Source organism: Lutjanus erythropterus, chromosome 9 (assembly GCF_056507025.1).
Source record: "Lutjanus erythropterus isolate fLutEry1 chromosome 9, fLutEry1.hap2, whole genome shotgun sequence".
Lineage (NCBI taxonomy): Eukaryota > Metazoa > Chordata > Actinopteri > Lutjaniformes > Lutjanidae > Lutjanus > Lutjanus erythropterus.
The window spans coordinates 23,255,001-23,274,246 of NC_139325.1; the positions used below are offsets into that span (position 1 = coordinate 23,255,001).

At 39.7% G+C, this 19,246-nt stretch overlaps 1 protein-coding gene across 1 annotated transcript in view; it reads left to right on the forward strand.

The window, feature by feature from the left end:
• The window catches only part of kcnn3 (potassium intermediate/small conductance calcium-activated channel, subfamily N, member 3), an 80,718-nt gene that overhangs the window by 8,980 nt on the left and 52,492 nt on the right, over positions 1–19,246 (forward strand). The window contains exon 3 of the mRNA XM_084726694.1: positions 11,163–11,258. Within this exon, the coding sequence (XP_084582820.1) occupies positions 11,163–11,258 (96 nt within the window). The remainder of the gene's footprint in view (positions 1–11,162; positions 11,259–19,246) is intronic.

The window sequence follows — 19,246 nt, forward strand, 5'->3', positions numbered from 1 at the left end:
CAATTGTTGAGCCAAGACGGATTATGCAGAGAGAATATTAAATGATGAAATAATTCATGAATGTGAAATAATTTAATTTGCTCTCAGGCAGAATTGAAGAGTTTTCCCACAAAAAGCATCAAATTGCAATCATAAATTATCTCAAGATGTGTTTTCAGCAGCTCTGTACTGTACATATTCAGACTGTCAAGCATCACTCAGTATTTTTAACTCTTTTCATGATCAGTGTCACCAGTTTGACCCTAGACCTTGACACTTGAAATGTGAACAGCAGTATGAGGACAGACCCTCTTAAAAACACTTTTATGAGCTTCTATTATTGATTTTATTAGGAACAGGTTAAAAGGGAGGGGGTCCCCTTCTGACATGTGTCTCTAACTGAGAATAACTGAGGCCCTCAGACACCTGGGACCTCAGCATGTGGCCTGACACTGTCAGATCAATAGATCATTTCACAAAAGGTCCAAGTGGCTCCTCAGGGCCCCGGCTCCATGCCATGTTTCAGGCCTGCAATGGAGCGTAGCTATTCTGAGGGAATGCACAGCTGCTGTCAGCTTCACCTGTCACGCTGTCAATGTACACATTCGACACCTCGACATCCAGATGAGTGTTGTGTGCAGAAATGGGCATATAAAAAAGTATCGTGTTACCAATTATAAATACATGCTAATCCACTGTATCAAAATGCAAATACTGGAAAATATATGTCATTTAAATGCCAGTAATTTGTAATTTGAAAATCTCAAAAATACATTTGATACAAATATACTGATATTACGTAATTTTAGGCGTTTAGTAGCCTCAATATGGATCTGACTTGGATGGATGTATAGCAAGAGCTGGATACAGCAAAGCGGGATTAAAAGCCATTTACCACTGTAATAGTCTCGCATAGCCAGTCCTCTCTGCACAGCGCTCAGCGCTGGAGAAAGGTCTGGCTCCACACATACACATTCTGCAATAGGGGAAAAAACCTCCAGCCTTGTTTGCATTTCTTTAAACCAATCACAAACATCTTGTGCAGTGCTAAACTCAGGATGCAGCAATGGTGCTGCTGCAAAATAGTCAAGGGGGAAATTGTTGTGGTGGACCATTTGCATGTGGGGAGGCAAGCTCTGGCATTAAAGTGACTACATCACCACAACAGAAAAGATAACAGCTGTTAGCTTGTTTACGTTCGTACCACTAGCTTCCCAGGCGCTAATTTGCCCATTTCAACGTGTGGGTTGCAGCTAGGAGGTTGTTCTTGTTTCCCAGAGACTATGAAAACATACAGTGGACATCATGCCGCTGTTTGAAGCAAGCGACCGATGACAGAGCTTATGCCTGCAGCATGCATCCGGTTAGTCAGACTACCACTCTAAAGACATTACTTGGATGAATGCAGACTGTGCATGCTCTATGGAACTCAGCGGCAGACTTCTAACTTCTGGTTTAGCCCACTAACTTGAAAAGGCATAAAAATTCGGGATGCACAATAAATATTGGGGCTGATAAATTATTAGTCGCTATTGCCCATCACTGCTATATCGGTCCCGCTGTATATTGACTGATAAATATTGCCTATAATAATATTTTATATGACAAAATGTCAATGCATTTAATTTGAATTCTTAGGTACAATCCACTATAAAATCGAAACTATATTTGTGACGTTTTTGACGAACTTTAGAAAAACTAAATGAACATTTGAAGAGTCAGAACTGTTCTTTGTTTTTGTTGTAAAAGTGATGTCAGTTAGATTTGGTTCAGTCAGACCTATGAAATATTAAATCATCTATCTTTGCTCACTGCATCTGAGCCCCTCTCACCCTCAGGTGTGCATAAACTACATATTATATGAACTTCTTTTTGAAATACAAAAATTAATTAAATTAAATTATCACTTATCTTATCAGTATCAGCCATAAGAGGCAGGTAATTATAAGTTATCAGCTAAAAAAAAGTATTGCTTATCCCAGATATATCGATTTAATCATGCGGCTTGTCTACACTTTCCAAATGTTATCAGATCGAATGGATGAAATCCTGATAGACAAAAACATGATTTTGCAGGGGACGTGACTCTCAAAGAACGGCAGAAAAAGCCTTTTCTTTCGCAATGTAAGCTTATGGGAAAAAGTATTTTGGGGTCACTGTGCATCATGTGACTGTTTGGCTTCTTCCCTCATATATCATGAGGCTAACATGAGGACCACATCAGTCGTTCACAATCAGCACGCTGCTGGACTCACTAGGATATTTCACGTGATTCACTTGCATTTGGCCACAGACTGTGATTAGGCTAACTGTTGTTGAGTTTTGTTTTTTTGTTTTGTTGAAATCAGATGAAAAGAAACTCTGTTTACATTTTCACAGACAAAGTGAGAGTGAGCAGTAAATGAGTCACTTAAAACAAATTTTATTTTTTGCATTATATTTTGTGGCTATTACAGTGGAAACACTATCACTTTTGACCACAGGGGCATTCAAAAATATCAATTCTTTGTAGTAGCTTTAGATAATGTATTTTAAGTATTTCAAATACACAAGTACAAGCTCTTAACGTATTTTTAATTACATCTTATTTTTTTATGCCCAGCAAAATACAAACGAACCCGTTTACCTCCAGTCTCCTTTTGCTTCCTTCCTTCCTTCCTTCCTTCCTTCCTTCCTTCCTTCCATTCCTTCCTTCCTTCCTTCTTCTCACTTACAGGGAGTGTTTATCTTCCTCTGTTAAATACATCTCCATTTCCCCAAGGGGGTCATTGCCATCTCAGCAGGCTTACAACATCTCCCACATTCCCAGTATGCTACCCTCCGTCCCTCCCTCCCCTCTCCCCGCCCTCCCTCCCCTATCTATGACATTTCTCGCAGACATTTACTGGGAGACCTTTACAGACCTTTCTCTGGGAGGACACTTACGGTGGCTGCGTGCTGCTTTTCAGTACAGTACACGAGGATCATCAGGGAATTTAACTCACCAACTGCCACCATATTCTCTAAAGGAGCTATCAGCCATCTCAGCATTTCTGCTGCCACTCTCCTCCTCCTCCACCTCCTCCTCCTCTTTTCCTCCACACTCCCTTCATCTTTTAGATCACAGGCTTCTAAGGGACGGTAGTTCCCACAGGTCTTGCTACTAACAGGTACAAATATGCTCATTTCTTTCAGTGTAACAAGGCTAGGCTGCCTCCCTCTGAACGTGTGAGTGTCTTGGTACACTTGGGTGTGTTAAAAACTTGCATCACCCGGCAGTAACGTAAACATTCACGTCACCGAGTCGTCTCCTCTGTGTATACACACACCTATGGAGTGTTGCTCCTCATGTCTCTATGTGTTCAGCTCTGTCATATTAGAACCCATGGATGCACCTGCTATAGTGTGTGTGCGCATTCACGTCTCCTTTTGTCTGGATTTAATTGAGTGTGTAGGGCTGTAATGGTGTGTGTCAACGTACAGCCAAGTGTGTGTGTGTGCATGTGTGTTTATCCTGGTAAGGTGACATCGCTCCTCTGTCTACTGCCTGTTTCCCTGGAGACTGATTGCAAGGAGGCATCGTTCTGACAGGGAGAGACCCCAAGGCTAACTCATTACAACACACACATACACACACACACATTCATATGCCTTACCAACACATGAGCGACTCATCACTACGAGAGTAATGTGTTGTTAAGGGACGTTTATTTGCTCACACATCTGTGTCAATAAGGGTGAGGTCAAGTGGGGACAATTGGGGAAAAACAATCATGTAGATACTACCTGGTTTGGTGCATGTGTCTATGTGTGCGTGTGTGTGTGTGTGTGTGTATGTGTGTGTGTGTGTGTCTGTCTGTCTGTTGATTGAGCTAAAGAAGCTCAAACGCTCATTATCTCTGCATGCTGTCCACCAAGCCACTGATCAATACACACCAATCACACACTTGTGCTCAGCTGGACAAAAAGAAACAAGAATAGATGAAACACACTAACATACACACAAATGAATACATAGCCTATATAAGGTATGGTTGTTGTGTCACAGTATGCAGAAGTCACTTATTCACTGAGTGACAAAAAATGGCTCAGTGGCAACATTAGCGTTTAGCATAATTGCCACAAAAACACAAAAAACACATCCAAAATGTGAAAGAACTGTTGTGTGATTGACTGTACAAAAAGATTCAATAAGAAATCGGAGCGATCTTTTTATGATCTATGAAGCTAAAGAAAAGAGAAGCAAATTGACCACTGCAATCTAGAGAAACAGCCGGAATCCAGGATTTGCGGTTGCCATTTTGTGTCAGGTATGTTGGATTTTGGGGTAAAATCATACCATAATTTATATACTGTATTGACTAATGTTACTCATCCATTAAACATTCATGATCTATCATTTTTATTACATGTAACACAGCCTTTTGTATACAACCGTGCATCGCATTGCACATCCTCACCCCAGACCAATCTGCAAACATCAGTGCTGCTGCACGTGACCATACCTCTACAGTAATGTCATAAAATAAAATAAAAAAATCTGGTGGCCAGGTCAGTTGGTACGCCCCATGTGCCGAGGCTGTGAGTCCTCTGCATGTCATCTCCCCACTCCCTACCCCCATTCCTTCTCATATCAGCTGTCCTTTTTTCATAAATAATTTAATTTTGCCAATAAATCCCACCTTGAAGTAACGTTACAGCAGAATCCAGGCTTTTGTCTGCCTCCTTTGCTTTGTGTATTTCCCTGGCATCTGAACCATATACATATAAATGTCAGAAAACCAGCTTCCTGGCCTCATGTCGGTGTCTTTGAACCACTGTGTCTTTGATAAGTTGTCAGGATCACTGTTGAGTCCAACTGCCTTTGATTTAAGCACTAAAGGCAGCCGTGTTGCTGGATGGTATGCGACTCAGTCCGACTGAGAGTGTGTGTGGGAAAGTGATGTCAGTGCATACTCTATATTGTATATGTCAGAGATCGTCTGAAAGAGTCCACAACTTATTTTTATGGTTGTACACAGGCCCCCAGCTTCATTCATTATCTCAAATGTCTTATCGTTTCCTTCTGCTATTGCTTGTCAGGGAATGCTGGTGTGTTATGCTGTTCCTTGAACAACAGTTTATCCGTCTGCCGAGCACTGAGCGTTTTCCACAGCCGACTCAGGGACACAGGTGTTACTAATAACAGTAACGATGGCTCCATTCTATTTAAGTGTCCCGGTGAGCCGTGGCAGTGTGACAGTGAGCCAGCGTGCACCCTGAAACTGAAGCAGCTAAATGGATTTAAGCCATTGTTGATCTATTTACACCTGTGCTTGTACCTGTACATTGCTGGTTGCCTGGCAACCACACAGTGATGACAAGATTCTGGGAAGGCTGCTGTTCATCAAGATAGTTACAGCAGGTATCTCCGTGTGAAATAACACAACTTGTCATTATTTAACTGAGCTTTGGAGGTGTTGGTAGGTGCATTTTTGAACTTCGGACATAGTAAGTTAGTTAATTCCCTGACGACACTAACGCCGTAGCTTTTGCATCTTTCAACCTGGACCTTATTTTGAGGTTTTTGTGTCTAACTGACTAATAGAGACAATGATTTTTGAAACTGGCCCAGTACTGAGGAAAAGTACTGCAGAAGAAAGTAAAACTGAACAAGGCAACTGCATATCATTGAAGAAAGTCCACTAAAAGTGCATGTTTTGCAACTGACAGGCTCAAGACTATTATTTTACGTGTCTAACAACATTATGGACATGATTGTTACAAAGATAGACCTTTTTTAGTAAGCTCCTTTTTGTTTCACTAGAAACTATATGCCTCTGATCAAAACAACCAGACTTCATTGACAAAACCAGTCCTCTTACCTGTCTGGTCTCCCTCTGCCTTGATCGATGAGTTTGTTTGTTTGTGGCTGTGTGACTTTGGTGTTTGTATTATTGTGTGACTTTTGTGTTTTAAATGGTTAAAAAACTGAGAGAAGCTGCAGTAGAACAGAGAGGTAAAATAACTGTTTCTGTAAATGAAGCAGAGAAAAGATGCTGTCTCTATTTTGGTTGCAATTTGTGCTTATTACATGAGCTTTTACAACAAGCTGAGAGAAGTAGACAACAGGACGGTTTTAGCTCCACTCCCTACATTACTATATGCCGTTTACAAGGTTCATTATAGGAAGGTAGGTCGGCTCAATCGATGTAAATAATTGACGTTAAAATACCGTCTGCTCTTGGCAGTCTTTCAATTGGGCAGACTGTTAAACCAGACTCCATTCTGAAAGCAGGTGTTTCATTGTAGTGACATGTTTTTTCACAGTAAATGTAAAAACTGGGTTCACTGAAGAAGCTACCTGAGTACTGGTGCTGGCAGAAAGAGGCGGGATTACATGATCCTGTTCAGTCTGCACACTGCACAAAGTGATGACCTTTTTTCTCGTAAAAACTTACACCATCAATAAAACTTTCTCCGATTTGTTTTGTTCTATAGACACCAGACAAACGTTAGTTAGTTACCATTTAGCAAGATACATTGAGGGGAAAAGAAATAAAAACAAATGTGTTTATGTGTGAATTATTTAAAGTAAGCTTCTATTAAATGTATATTTTTAATTACATAGGCTAATTTCTGTGCCCAAGTGTGTATGTGCTAGAAAAGTAAAGTGGATACTAGTTTCAAAGTGAGGCTGTGCAAGTAGATCAGTTGCTGTCACATTTCACAATTCACCTTTAACAGAGTACAAAAACACAAAAATGAGTTTTTGTTGTTGTTCAGCCAAACAAAGCTTGCTGTCGTGAGATCACCATCCTGTTTTCAAGTGCTGCAGATTGTAGCGTGTGTGTGCATCTGCTGTTCACAGCTGTCCATGTCCCTACTGATGTATGAACCACTCTTTAGCCCCGCTGTCTTTATCTATAGTTTACAGGTGCATTCATTTAGAACCGCAAACAAATGCATTAGAGATATCCTGTTACTAGATATTAATGGACACCTGCCACCCAATTAGAATCATGGTATAAAAAAGTGAAATCAAACAGAAGGCAAGTAGGTGCACACATACATCTCGTCACAGTCGAGTCATTCACTATACAGGCAGCATAAGTGAAGTGGAAACGGGCAGCAACAAAATGCTCTTGACAGTGTGATGGGCAGAACTGAAAACACATCTGAACGTCCAACAGACGGCTGAAGGTAGACGCAGTTTAGGGAGAGGTAAGAGTAGAGGAAGCAAACTCACCACCAGAGTGTGTGTGTGTGTGTGTGTTTAAACAGATACGCTGCTGAAATACAAGTCTGCATTTTTCTCATTAACACAACAATGTTGGCTTCCTTTGCACCTAGTTTGCTTCACTGAGTACAAATGAGATGTTAGCAGAGGAGAGACGGACCGAGACAGGGAGAGGAGAGTGTGAGAAAATAAAGACCAAAAGACAGCCAGAGCTTTGGGCGAGCTGATAGAGGAAATCAGAGGAGTGTCGAGGCTAGATGGTATTCTCTCAGTGTTGTGCAGTGGCCCAGAACCACACTGATATGAGCAACAAATGAACAACACTCACTTAATTCTCTCCTTGTGCGTGTTTGTGTGCGTCTATATGTGTTTGGGTGTGTTAAATAGCAGAAAGGACACCCAATCTCAAATTCAATCCTCTTAGATTCTGATAATTACAGAAAAAAGCAATACTCGATAGAGGAGGGTGTCAGTGAGGATTAACAAACTAGACCGTGTGTGTGTGTTTCTGAGTGTTTGTGCAACGTCAAATTAATACCATTAAGGCCATGAAATATCTACGGCGACCCTAAATAGACACAGTAACACACTAACACACTCTATTTTCCAGAAGGCTGACTTGCAATATATATTCATGAACCCAAAATGCATTGTAGATTCTGCTTAATAACGTCTTGAAGGAAGGGCTGAGTAATATGTGTCTAAACTCAGAGAGCGCAATCAGATTAAGAGAGTCATTGGCGATGAATGCTTAACAGCATCTTAACAGGTGAAATATCTGATGTGCAGTCTGAAGGTGGCCCAAGTCCTCTCTTCAAGAGGACAGTACTGTAGGCTGCCGTGTTCATCATGTGACCTTGGTGATCTTGAGAGTTAATGCTCTTTGGGTTTTTTTTTTTGTACGTATTATGCTCTGCAATTCAAAACACAGTCCTTGACTTGATGTAGACAAATGAATCAATTCAGCGAGCATGGCTTTCAGAAATCCAAAGCATTAAATGCAGCTAGTTTTATTTCTAAAGCTCAGAAAATGAGTCAAACCTAAAATGTTTTGTTTGACTGCTGATTCCTGACATTTTGCATCTGTGTGCAGAATCTTTTTGTTGCCAATATTTCAAAGGTTGAAAGAGCTTTAGAAACAGAATATTGACACTAAAACACCTGGTGAACTACACTGACAAAATCCAATCTCTGATAGAAGGTCAGCAAGCTAATATCAGGCTATAAATAAACTGGATATCTATGACCCCTTTTTCCCCAAGTCTTCAGTAGAAATGGGTGTCAGTTAAGTTGAAGTTTGAAAGTATTAAGAGAAGCATTATTATCATCAGACCCGTTGACAAGAATAATACTTAATTAACGTTTCTATAAAAAAGAAGACTGGGAGTCTTCTGCCATGCTAGGGGCTCTGTGAGGCTGTACTTAACCTCACCACTGCATCAGCACTCCCAATGATAATGCTTGCATGCTGATGTCTAGCCGATCTAATGGTTATGATCATCAACTGGAGCTGATAGGGATGTTGCTTTTGAGGTTGTAAAACAGAAATATTGACCTGATAATAGCTTTAGATCAGGAGTTCTCAAAGTTGTGATGACTGTGTGCCAATTTAGGGAAGTAGCATGTGAATGAGGGCCGCACAAGAGAGCTCATGAACTTGTCTTCTGATATGGTCTCATAATGGTGCTTAACATTAAATTTCTTGAGCAAATTCACCTGTTCGCAGATGAGGCAGATCACCATCTGTTCCACAAGGTCTGACAAAGTAAGAGTTGATCAGTTTTTCCCGAAACCTCCTTTTCTCTTTGACCATACAGCACTTTTTCAGTGGTGGCTTCTCCATCTCGCTTCCACATTAGACTGCAGGGTTGTACACTGAAATACAGCACTAGCATTGATGACAGAACTAAATTCCTGCAACACTCACGAGATGCTACCAGTTGCCATGCAACCAGTAGCTTTCCACAAGTTGTCATTCCCTCCCTGACAGAGTTAAAGTATTAAAGTATTGAAATGGGGTGCACTTTGAAAACCCCTATTCTAGATAAAAGGTGAACTTTTTCACAATTCATTTTCAGGGGGTCATGAATACACACCATGTGTCACAGCGACCCAACCCAATAGTTATAGAGGTATTTGAAGTAAATCCAAAAATGTCAACCTGCTGGTGGCACCAAAGTCGTCAAAAAATGTTGTCATAGAACATGAATATCTGTACAACATTTTGTGCAAATTCATCAAGTAGATGTTGAGATAATTCATTGAATAAGTTAAAACTTTGACTTGATAGTGACACTAAATGACTAGTCAGAGGATGACCGAAGTCAGTGGGATTCTTTATGATAATCAATCCGCCACATACTGACAGTGGATGGATAACAAGGTTTCCTGATGCCTGACAGATATGGATGAGGTGAAATTACATTAACCTCACTGAATCTTTTTTTGTTGGTATGTTGTTGGTAAAGATGTGAAAAGATTCAACAGTTATTTTAATCTTACGCTTTTATTCCAGAAGTGACAAGTTAAATTGTTTCCTGAGTTTTTGCATTCGGCTGCATTTTTATCAAATTTAGTAAAGTGACCCCACACTTTTGCCACATCAGCTGTTTAGGTAACAGAGCAGTGTTGTCAGTCCAGGTGTTAATTGATATTTTGATACGGACCAGTCGGGAGCTGGAACAGGTTTAGTCCTGGTTCTTGATACCCACCCCTAGTGATACCTGGTACTTAGACACCTGAACTGATTCCGTTATTCCTACTGCACATCTGGCTCACACACGATCAAACCAGTGAAAATATATTCTGAAATGAATACAAACTCACTAGAGAATAGCTAACAAAAAGACTCTGATACACTTTTCCTTTTGATCTTAAATCTGTATCATTTAGATTAGGTGTGTGCCGTTGTGTGTCTCTTGTGTAAATGAGATAAATTCAGATGTGTTTGTAGGCTATATGTGTACATGTGTGTATACTGTATACCAGGCCTGTTCATTTGGCACCTGTGGACCCTTTCACAACTTCAATCCAGCCTTGTGATCTTTTATAAGTATTTAAAAAATTATAAATAAATAATTCCTTCAAAGGAGTAAGATGCTCATTAGCCCTTTCTTTGGTTATGTCTGTTGATAAGCACAGAGATATATTTTATTAAAATGTTTTAACTCAGGCTGTTTAAGGAGAGGGAGTTAGGATAGTCAAACTGAATTTAAAAAAAAAGATATTAAAAGAACAAACTACTTCTTATTATGAAGGGGCACTGTTTTTTTCCTTTTGTACATAATGTTGCTTTTCTAATTGTGAAAACTAATAAGGTACAACCAAAAGGTACATTATTTTACACATTTAAATTCCTAACTTTACAAGTCAAACATAGGAAATGTAAACATCGGGCCCCACTCTACTTTTTTTCAAATATGCCTTTATATAAAAGACTTACTGAACAGCCCTGCTGTATAGTATGTGTGTGTGCACTTGCGTATAAACTTCAGTAAGCGTTGCTGTTGCTGTGCCCCGAGTGTGTGAGGTGAGGGGGTTAAAGAAGCCATTGAAGTACTATGAGTTGTATTGATCGGAAGTTCCCCAGTGCATTGATTATAAGCCCTATGAAACCAGACAAGCAGAGGATTTAAAGCTCGACTGCAGAGTGATATTGATGGGTGGAATACGACCGTTCTACTTCTGTTCAGTGTTTGAAAGTCTGTTTTATAAATGTTAGTTCGATGCTGAGGCAGTGCCACTATGGCATACAAAACATTTTAGCTGAGGAGGACATTGTGTGACATCTGGGACTCACTCCAAGTTGAACCAGACTTGTGACAAAATGTGCCCTATTATGAGCTTTTATGAGTGTGCGATCTTTAATAGATGTTTTTTTGTCATTGTGCTCTGATATTACAACGACCTTCATAGCAAAACTGATCTGAAATGTGTTTTATGTTTGTGCTACGTTTTTCTAAGGATGTGTGTCTTCTCTCTACAGAGCTCCATGTATTCTCTGGCCCTGAAGTGTCTGATCAGTCTGTCCACAGTCATACTGCTGGGCCTCATCATAGCCTACCATGCACGGGAAGTTCAGGTAAAACTCGTGCACGTACATCCACAGGCAGACATGCACACTGACACAAACTAACTCACAGCAGGTGGCATGAGGCATGCTGGTAACTTCAGCTTAGCTTTGCCAAAAGTTAGAGAAGTGGACTGATACCACTCTCAAGTGTGTGAGTGAAACGTGCAGCTAGATGACGTGACGTGCTCAACATGCACTGACAAATTGTCCCATTTTTACTGCAATTAAAAACCTTATTAAATATTATCCTTTTTCATCCCATATATATACCTTCACCAGTATCTGTTCCACTTATTATAACCCAGTATGAAAATGTACGCAATGCACAATACATCTGAAATCAGAACACTGATTTGTCTGCAAATGTGTCAATCAACCAACATGTTGTTGTCAAGGCTGTTGCTAGCTGTGAGTCATAGATAAGTGTCATAGATTATCACACTTGTGGCTTTTTCTGACAGAACCTGCCAGTATGTTGGCGTTAGCATTAACATCATGCTGAAGAGAAAGTTGGTCTTTTCTAAAGAGCTCCAGGAGGCTTAACTTATTTAATGTTACATTCATGGTGTCCATAGTGTTGAAAGGTGTGCTCAGTAATTATGCTAAGTGCTAAAACAATTTGCCCAGGTCCTGATGAAAATGTCTATAGTGTATGCATAAGCACATACATATGTGCTAGGGTCCAACCAATACCAAAGTTTTGGGGCAGATGCCAAAATTAGGGAGTAAAAAAATTTCAATATCAGAATATCAGCTGAAAGAGTAATCTTTCTTTGGTAGTTTTAAGAATTCTAAATAACTTAAATAAAAAAATACAAATAGAACAACTTGAATTAAAAAACAAAGATCAAATATGTATAAAATGATGCGTAAGCAGCTATTTTGCAGCAAGGCCATCGCTGCATCCGGGACTTCGCACTACCCAAAACGACTGTGACTGGATTAAAGACGTACAAAAAAGCCAGAGCATGTCTTACTCTATAGCAGAATGACCTTGTGTGGAGCTAGACCTTTCTCCAGCACTGTGGGAGTCTGGCTATGTGAGACTGCTGGTAGGCAGACTTTGTTACCTTTGGACAGACCCAGGCTAGCTGTTTCCCTTTGTTTCCAGGCTTTATGCTAAGCTAAGCTAACCGTCTGCTAGTTGTAGCTTAATATTGAGTGGACTGATCCAAGAGTGGTATTGATCTTCTCATCTAACTCTTGGGAAAAAAGCTTTTTCCTAAAATAGCCACTACTCCCCTCCTAGGAGTGGTTTTCTTTAAATATAAACAGGCACATCTGAGCTCTGTCCGTAGCGTGTACATTATGTTGTCATCCCTCAGGCTCCTGACATAGACCAAGGGACCCAGGTGTGTGTAAGCGCCAGCCAGTTAATGACATTAATGAGAGTCGTAGTGGGATTGACGAAACACTCTGCATGGCTTTGTATCGAGTAGAAATGCACCAAATGTTAAATACACACTCAGCCAATAACAACCCTGTCATTCAATAGATGCACAGAGAACACATATAAACACACACACACACACACACACACACACACAATGCACAAACACACAGGCCTCAGCCTCTTGTAAGGCAGAAACAATCAATCAGAAATGCTTTCATGCTTCATGATATCTGTTTTGCTGTTTGTCATTTCACTAATATAATGGTACCGCGGTCATTTAGCCGGGGTTTTCATCTGAAGCCATTTGCAATCAATGCACATTGACTATTTATGGGAGCCTTGCGGGAATCAGACCCAATGAGTGCCCCCACACCAGCTATTACTCCCACCAGCTAAACCACGGAGCAGCGCTCATCCATCTAACCACATATTAGTTTAATGTTGTGACTTTTTTTTCATTACATCACAGCTTGGATGTTTCTGAAAATGTCTTATTAAAGTTGCAGCAAGTGTGTGATAGAGATTCTGATGTATTCTGCTCTGAGGTTCAGGCTCTCTCTGTGGATCAATAACTAGACTGCTGTTGCTTATTCACTGTCATACACAGGGGCTGATAGACTGGTAATCAGTCTGTAATCAGCTGCTGCTGTGCATTATTAAGATGCAAGGAGCCAACTCTATATATGCACATGTGGTGCACGTGCATGCGTTTGTGTTTGCGTATATTGAGCATTAAGCATTCATTGATAAAAGATCCCTCGCTTCTGCTCACGAGCTTGATGTTACATTCACATACGGAGTCAGTGATACTCCCACGCACTCTGTGGCTGCTGCACGTGACATGCACACTAATACCGCTACTGTATGAGAGAGAGAGAGAGATAAAATGGTCTTCTGTTAATCTCTTTGAGAAATCAGTCATTTTGATTAAATGAAGTCGGGAATTTGGGGAGGGTGGTGTGAAGGTACGTGTGGGAATCACAACAGGATGAGAGAGGTGATGCCGGGATTTAACCCCAAATCACTTTTGATAATAACTTGAATGAGGATGGTGATAGTATTGAGCATTTTTACTCTACAACAGCTGACAGCTTTAAAGGATAATCCTGGTATATTACAACTTGAGTATTATTTTTGTAGCTTTGTCCATCATTTCCAGTAGTTATTATAACACTGCACTCACTAAAATTGCTGAAATCTGGGAACACAGTGTCATTGCAGTCAGATAATCAGACAGTCCAACAGTTTGGCCATCTGAACCGCTTAATTAGAAGGAAAGGGTGAGCACACCTAAAATGTTGGTATTGCCCTCGCTGTGCACAGGATAGCTGTTTGCACACTGCAAATGTTTGGTCAAAGGTGAGAGTTTAATAATTTTACAGTTAAATTTGGCTAATCTGTGGGTTTGTTTAAAAGTTGTCTGATCCACTGACCAGTCAAGCTTCGTACTTTTTTAGCAACGCTGCACTTCCACAGTTTGGCACTTAAATTAAAATGTTATACTTACCAATACAAATGATGGCCAAAATTACAGGAATAAAACCCAGGTTATATAACTGGAATTATCATTTGAATTGTTACTGAATAAAAGGTAAATGTTCTCTAAACCTGCAGTAACTAATTGTTTAGCTACTTGGGGATTGGGATGCCACCAAAGCTGAACCAAACTCTAACCATTCACATATATTATGTTAAGTTGATATGGCAAATCTCTTAGCAAACAGTTGCTCCATCAACTCTTGAGGGAAATATGTGGCTGTTAAGTTACTAAACGCTCCGCTGTGTTCTCCAGCTAGTCACCAGCATTATCTTTCGCTTTTGTTTGGTGCTGAACAAGAAGTGTAAAGTCAGATTATGAAGCTTTTTCGCTAAAAACATCTGCCTGCTGCAACGCTGAAGAAGTGGGACTGAACCGAAACAGTGAAGTTGTTGGCTGAAAAAAACCCCAACAAGCTTAAAGCATCTTGAAATCTCTAGAGCTGATGCGAACAGCATGTTCTCTGTGGGTTCGTCACTACAGGCGACCAAAATATTGATTGATTTAATAGCCACTTAAAAAAAATAGTTCCACATTTTGAGAATGTGCTCATTTGTTCTCTTCCAAAGGGTGTGATCAATATAAGTCTTCAATATCTGCACAGAGCTGGAGTCAGGACCTATTTAGCCTAGTGTAACACCAGCCATGAAGGCCCACTGAACACGGCGTGAGGCAACATGAATTTTCCTCTCTTCATTATCTACGGGACACAAGCAAATCACCTCGTAAGGCACTGTGGGATTCCAGACATCAAGGGTGACTTTGTAGACAGCATGCCCCATGTACTGAGGCTATCAGTCCTCTGCAGCAGCCCCAGTTCAATTCCAGTATGTGGCTCTTTGCTGTGTGTTGTCCCCTTTCACTGTCCCCCTTTCCTGTCATATCTTTAGTTGTGCTATCGATCAAAGGCAAAACAAATCCAAACAAATATGTATTAAAAATGGCAACAAAGGAGTGATGCAGCAGTGAGACAGGATGCAGAGGAGATGACCACTGTTGTAGTTTCTGGAATTCCTCTTTTATATGTCTTTTACCTCCTAGATTAAAGGTGCAAACAAAATGCTGTGTTTGCTAACTTGCAACGTACTTGCTACTGTAGCTTGTGAGAAGAGGCAGAGGTGGTGTTGTGTGATTTATTCCCTGCTGGACTTAAGGCAGCAGTAGACATCTAGCCTGGCTCTGTCTAGAGATTAAACCATATGGAAATTTCATATCATGATTATATCATGCTTAACAGTTATCACTGTTATATGTATTAAGCAGTATTGTTAAAATGTGCTGAAAATGTACTGATGGACATGCTAAAATCATTTCAAGTTTTATATTTCAAATTCAGTGATTTGAAATGGCATCATGTCCTTTATGATTTCAGTGCTTTCACTGATGAAAAACAAACCAACATTGCACACTGTGCCTGCGTCTTAGAGACTGTTGCTAACTTTGGTAGGTTTCTGAGTGATAATTAAAATCTGAAAGGATAATACTGTCAAGAATTTTACCATTGTTCAATATGAAACCAGTAATCATTTCATCCCTGGCTCTGTCTAAATTTGAAATTCCACTAACAACTCTAAAGCTAACTGATTAACATATTATATCATGTTTGTTTTACCCTTACATAAACAGAAATGTAAAAATAACTGTTTGTGGTTAGAGGGAGTTACATACATAACAGCTGAGAGCAGTGCCAGTGTGCAGCATCACAGAATGCATGCAAACCTGCTTGCATATATGTAGGCTACACCTGAAACCATACATGTTTCATCACATGCACGCTAATTTTATTAGTCAGCACCTGCCTGCTGGCGCCTCGCCTGCTTGCTTATATACATGAGCAGCATAAGAAGTGGCAGCCTGTCCCCGTTTTTTACTGTCGGACGGTTCAAACATAAACACGCAGATACACACCGTCAGAAGTGATGCTGTGGAAAATGAAAGGCATTGTTCAATAAAGATCTTATTCTCAGATTATGACACATTCTGCCGGAGCATTTTGCCCCGCATGTAACCGGATATTACATGCGCACACGCACACACACACACACACACACACACACACACACACACACACACACACACACACACACACACACACACAGGTATATATACATCTGCACAGAGAAGGTTGGAGAGGCAGAGTCGTTCCAGATCAGAATGATGTTATCGGGTTTAGCTGGCATTTATACCACCTTTCTCTCTCACACTGATCTCCATTTCTCTCCCTCCTCATGCCTTTTATCTCTCAGTACTTTTTGTTTACCACCATCAGCGTGTGCTTCTCTTTTTCTTTCTTTTTTTCCTCCTTTCTCCTCCTGCTTATCAGATTAGATCTGTCTCCCTTCTCCTCCACTGGGCCTCAATTCAATTTTGTTGTTGAGTTTCACATCCTTTCTTCCTGACTCCTCTCCTTCCTTGTTACTCAGCGTCTAACTTCTCACCTATTTACCCTTCTCCTGTTGTACTTTAACACTTGCCTGTGTTTCTCTCCCTCTAAAAACCCTCACTCTTTTTGTTCTTGCCTGCTTTTCATTCTGTTTCCTCTCCTGCCTCTTTCCTCTCATCCTTCCTCTTTTGGATGTTTCTCTCCTCTTCTTCCTCCCCTGTCTTCGTCTTCGATGTCTCTTCTAATCTGTCAAGGGACAACCCAAACAATTGTGCTCAGCATGAAATACAGAAAAACAGTCAATCTTGACTATAGTGCAATTCATCTGTAATCATCACAGATTACAAATTTCTCCCTTTATTCACTGCCATCAAAGAAAATCATTTGAGTTCTTATTAACTATTGAGGGTAATTAGCTTGTTATGGAGGAGAGATAATTGTTTTCTGCATGAAGCAAATGTGAGCATGCTGTAAATGACACGAACATGTAGAAGTGTGTGTGATTTGAAGGTTTCTGAGCTGTCATTCAGTGAAAATGACAGAGACGGGGAGCTGACATGAGAAATGTTTGATCTGAAGTGAGAACATTGCAGTTTTGTGTTGTGCTGAGTCAGCAGAGCAACACTGACACTTCCAGGGTTTGTTTTTTTCATTTTTAATCCAGCAAACTGATAACTTTGAAATCCTGGCCAAAAATTTAAAACAAATGCAAACTTTAAAAAAAAAAAATCCTGCTGTTATAACATTGATTTTCCATTCATTTATTGTGTATTTAGATCAAATCAGTGGAGCACAAATTTGCACATTGCCACATTCTCTTAATCTTTTGACAGTGAGATATTTGCTGTTAAAATACCAAAAAATGTTAGATAACTCACAGTCATCAGTCATGTTCCAACATTTTTCTGGGATGGCTTCTGGTTCTTACCAAAATTTGTGAAGTCTGGCAATTTCTCATTGTTGTTCTCACTTTTTTGAGCAAACTAATCCAAGAATTCCTCCTTAAACTTGTACAAAATGCAGCCATGGGTTCTGACTACGAACTATCATCTCATCATCATCTTGTATTTACCTATTAGTTTTAAAAGATTTCAGAGTTTTACTCATGAGTTTCATTGGTTTGAGATCATTGACTATACAAAAATATCAACATTTGGTTTACAATTCCTGATAATGTATTATTTCAACTTCTATCTATAGTAAATCATATACAGTCTAATTATTATTATTCATTATTAAGTATAATAATGAAGGAAGCAGAAACACTTTATTTGAAGTCATACATAAGTCATTTCTCTAACAAAAATATGTAATGACACCTGACTATATGGATGTTTAGGACTGTTATCCTTAAATGTCATTTAGTCAGCTATGTCATTTTGAAAGCAAAATGTCTTTGTTATGACAACATGACATTAATCAAGCCAATAATGTCTACTACTTGACATCAAACTGTGGAGCTTTATGTTCTAACATGACATTAAACTGTCATATGTTGTTGCCCTTGACACTGGTCGTCATGAAACCATTTTAAGTGTGTCATGAATATTTTTATCAATTTCAACCAAATTGGTACCATTTGGACTTCTCATAAAGATGTCATTGAATGTTATAAGGCATGTTTGGCAACTGGGGTAACCAGGTGAGAGTGGGTGAAATTTGGGACAGGGGAGTTGGGGGTTGGTGTGTCATGTCAGAAGGATTAAAATGCTTGAAATTAAGTCTGATAATTTTTTATTAATATTATGAAGATCAATTACACATTCTGTGGATGATATGAAGCACAATGTACTGGTTGTCTACAGGATACATTAACTATAAGATAAGGTTGTCATTAAGCTGTAAGAGCCTACAAGCACATTTTTTTTTTATCACAAATGCCTCAAGCAGTCGCGGCTGCACTCTGTCCATCTTCAGCCATCGACAGGTCATATGACATCAGCTATCTGTTATTTATGATAGCCTAATATACAACAAACAACTCAAATATCTATTTAATTACTGATCTGTTGATAGACAAAGTCTGTCTTTGAAAAATGCTGAAAATCTGAGACTTTTTCCAAGAATGATTGAGCTTTTCTGTTTGTTGCTTCTTTTTCCTCTGTGGGAGTAACAAGCCTTTCTTTGTCCTGATAATGTCTTAAACCTTGGCAAAAATGTACAGTTATCCAATGCCTGTGCAGGTGGTTATTGGTGTGTCATGTCTGGTATTTTCAGCTCTGCTGTGCAATTTGCATAAAAGCACAAGATTGGACTGCAAGTGGCCATCAGACCCTGCTGGCTCTGGCTCAGTGAAAAAGTTATGACATTTTATCTTAAAGCCATCTGGGATAATTTCAGCTCTTAACAGAACAGTTTGTTCCGACTGATCTACAAGTGTACTTTGATTTATTTTTAGTTTATTTATTTATTTATTTAACAGGGACAAAATGTCTAGGCTTAAATGCAACTGATGTAACGTATACAGGACTTTTAGCTGTGTCTAATTTGCAGTCCTTGTCCTTGTTTAGGCTTTTGAAAAACAAAACTCATAATACGACACTCTAAGACAGGCATAGAGACTAACAGTAAAACAGAAATGGGCAGACAACCACTATAAACACTAACTGAGAAATCGAACCAAACAGTAGTTTCTGCAGCACCCAGATGTAGTAACTATTGTGCATATTATATAATTGTTATTA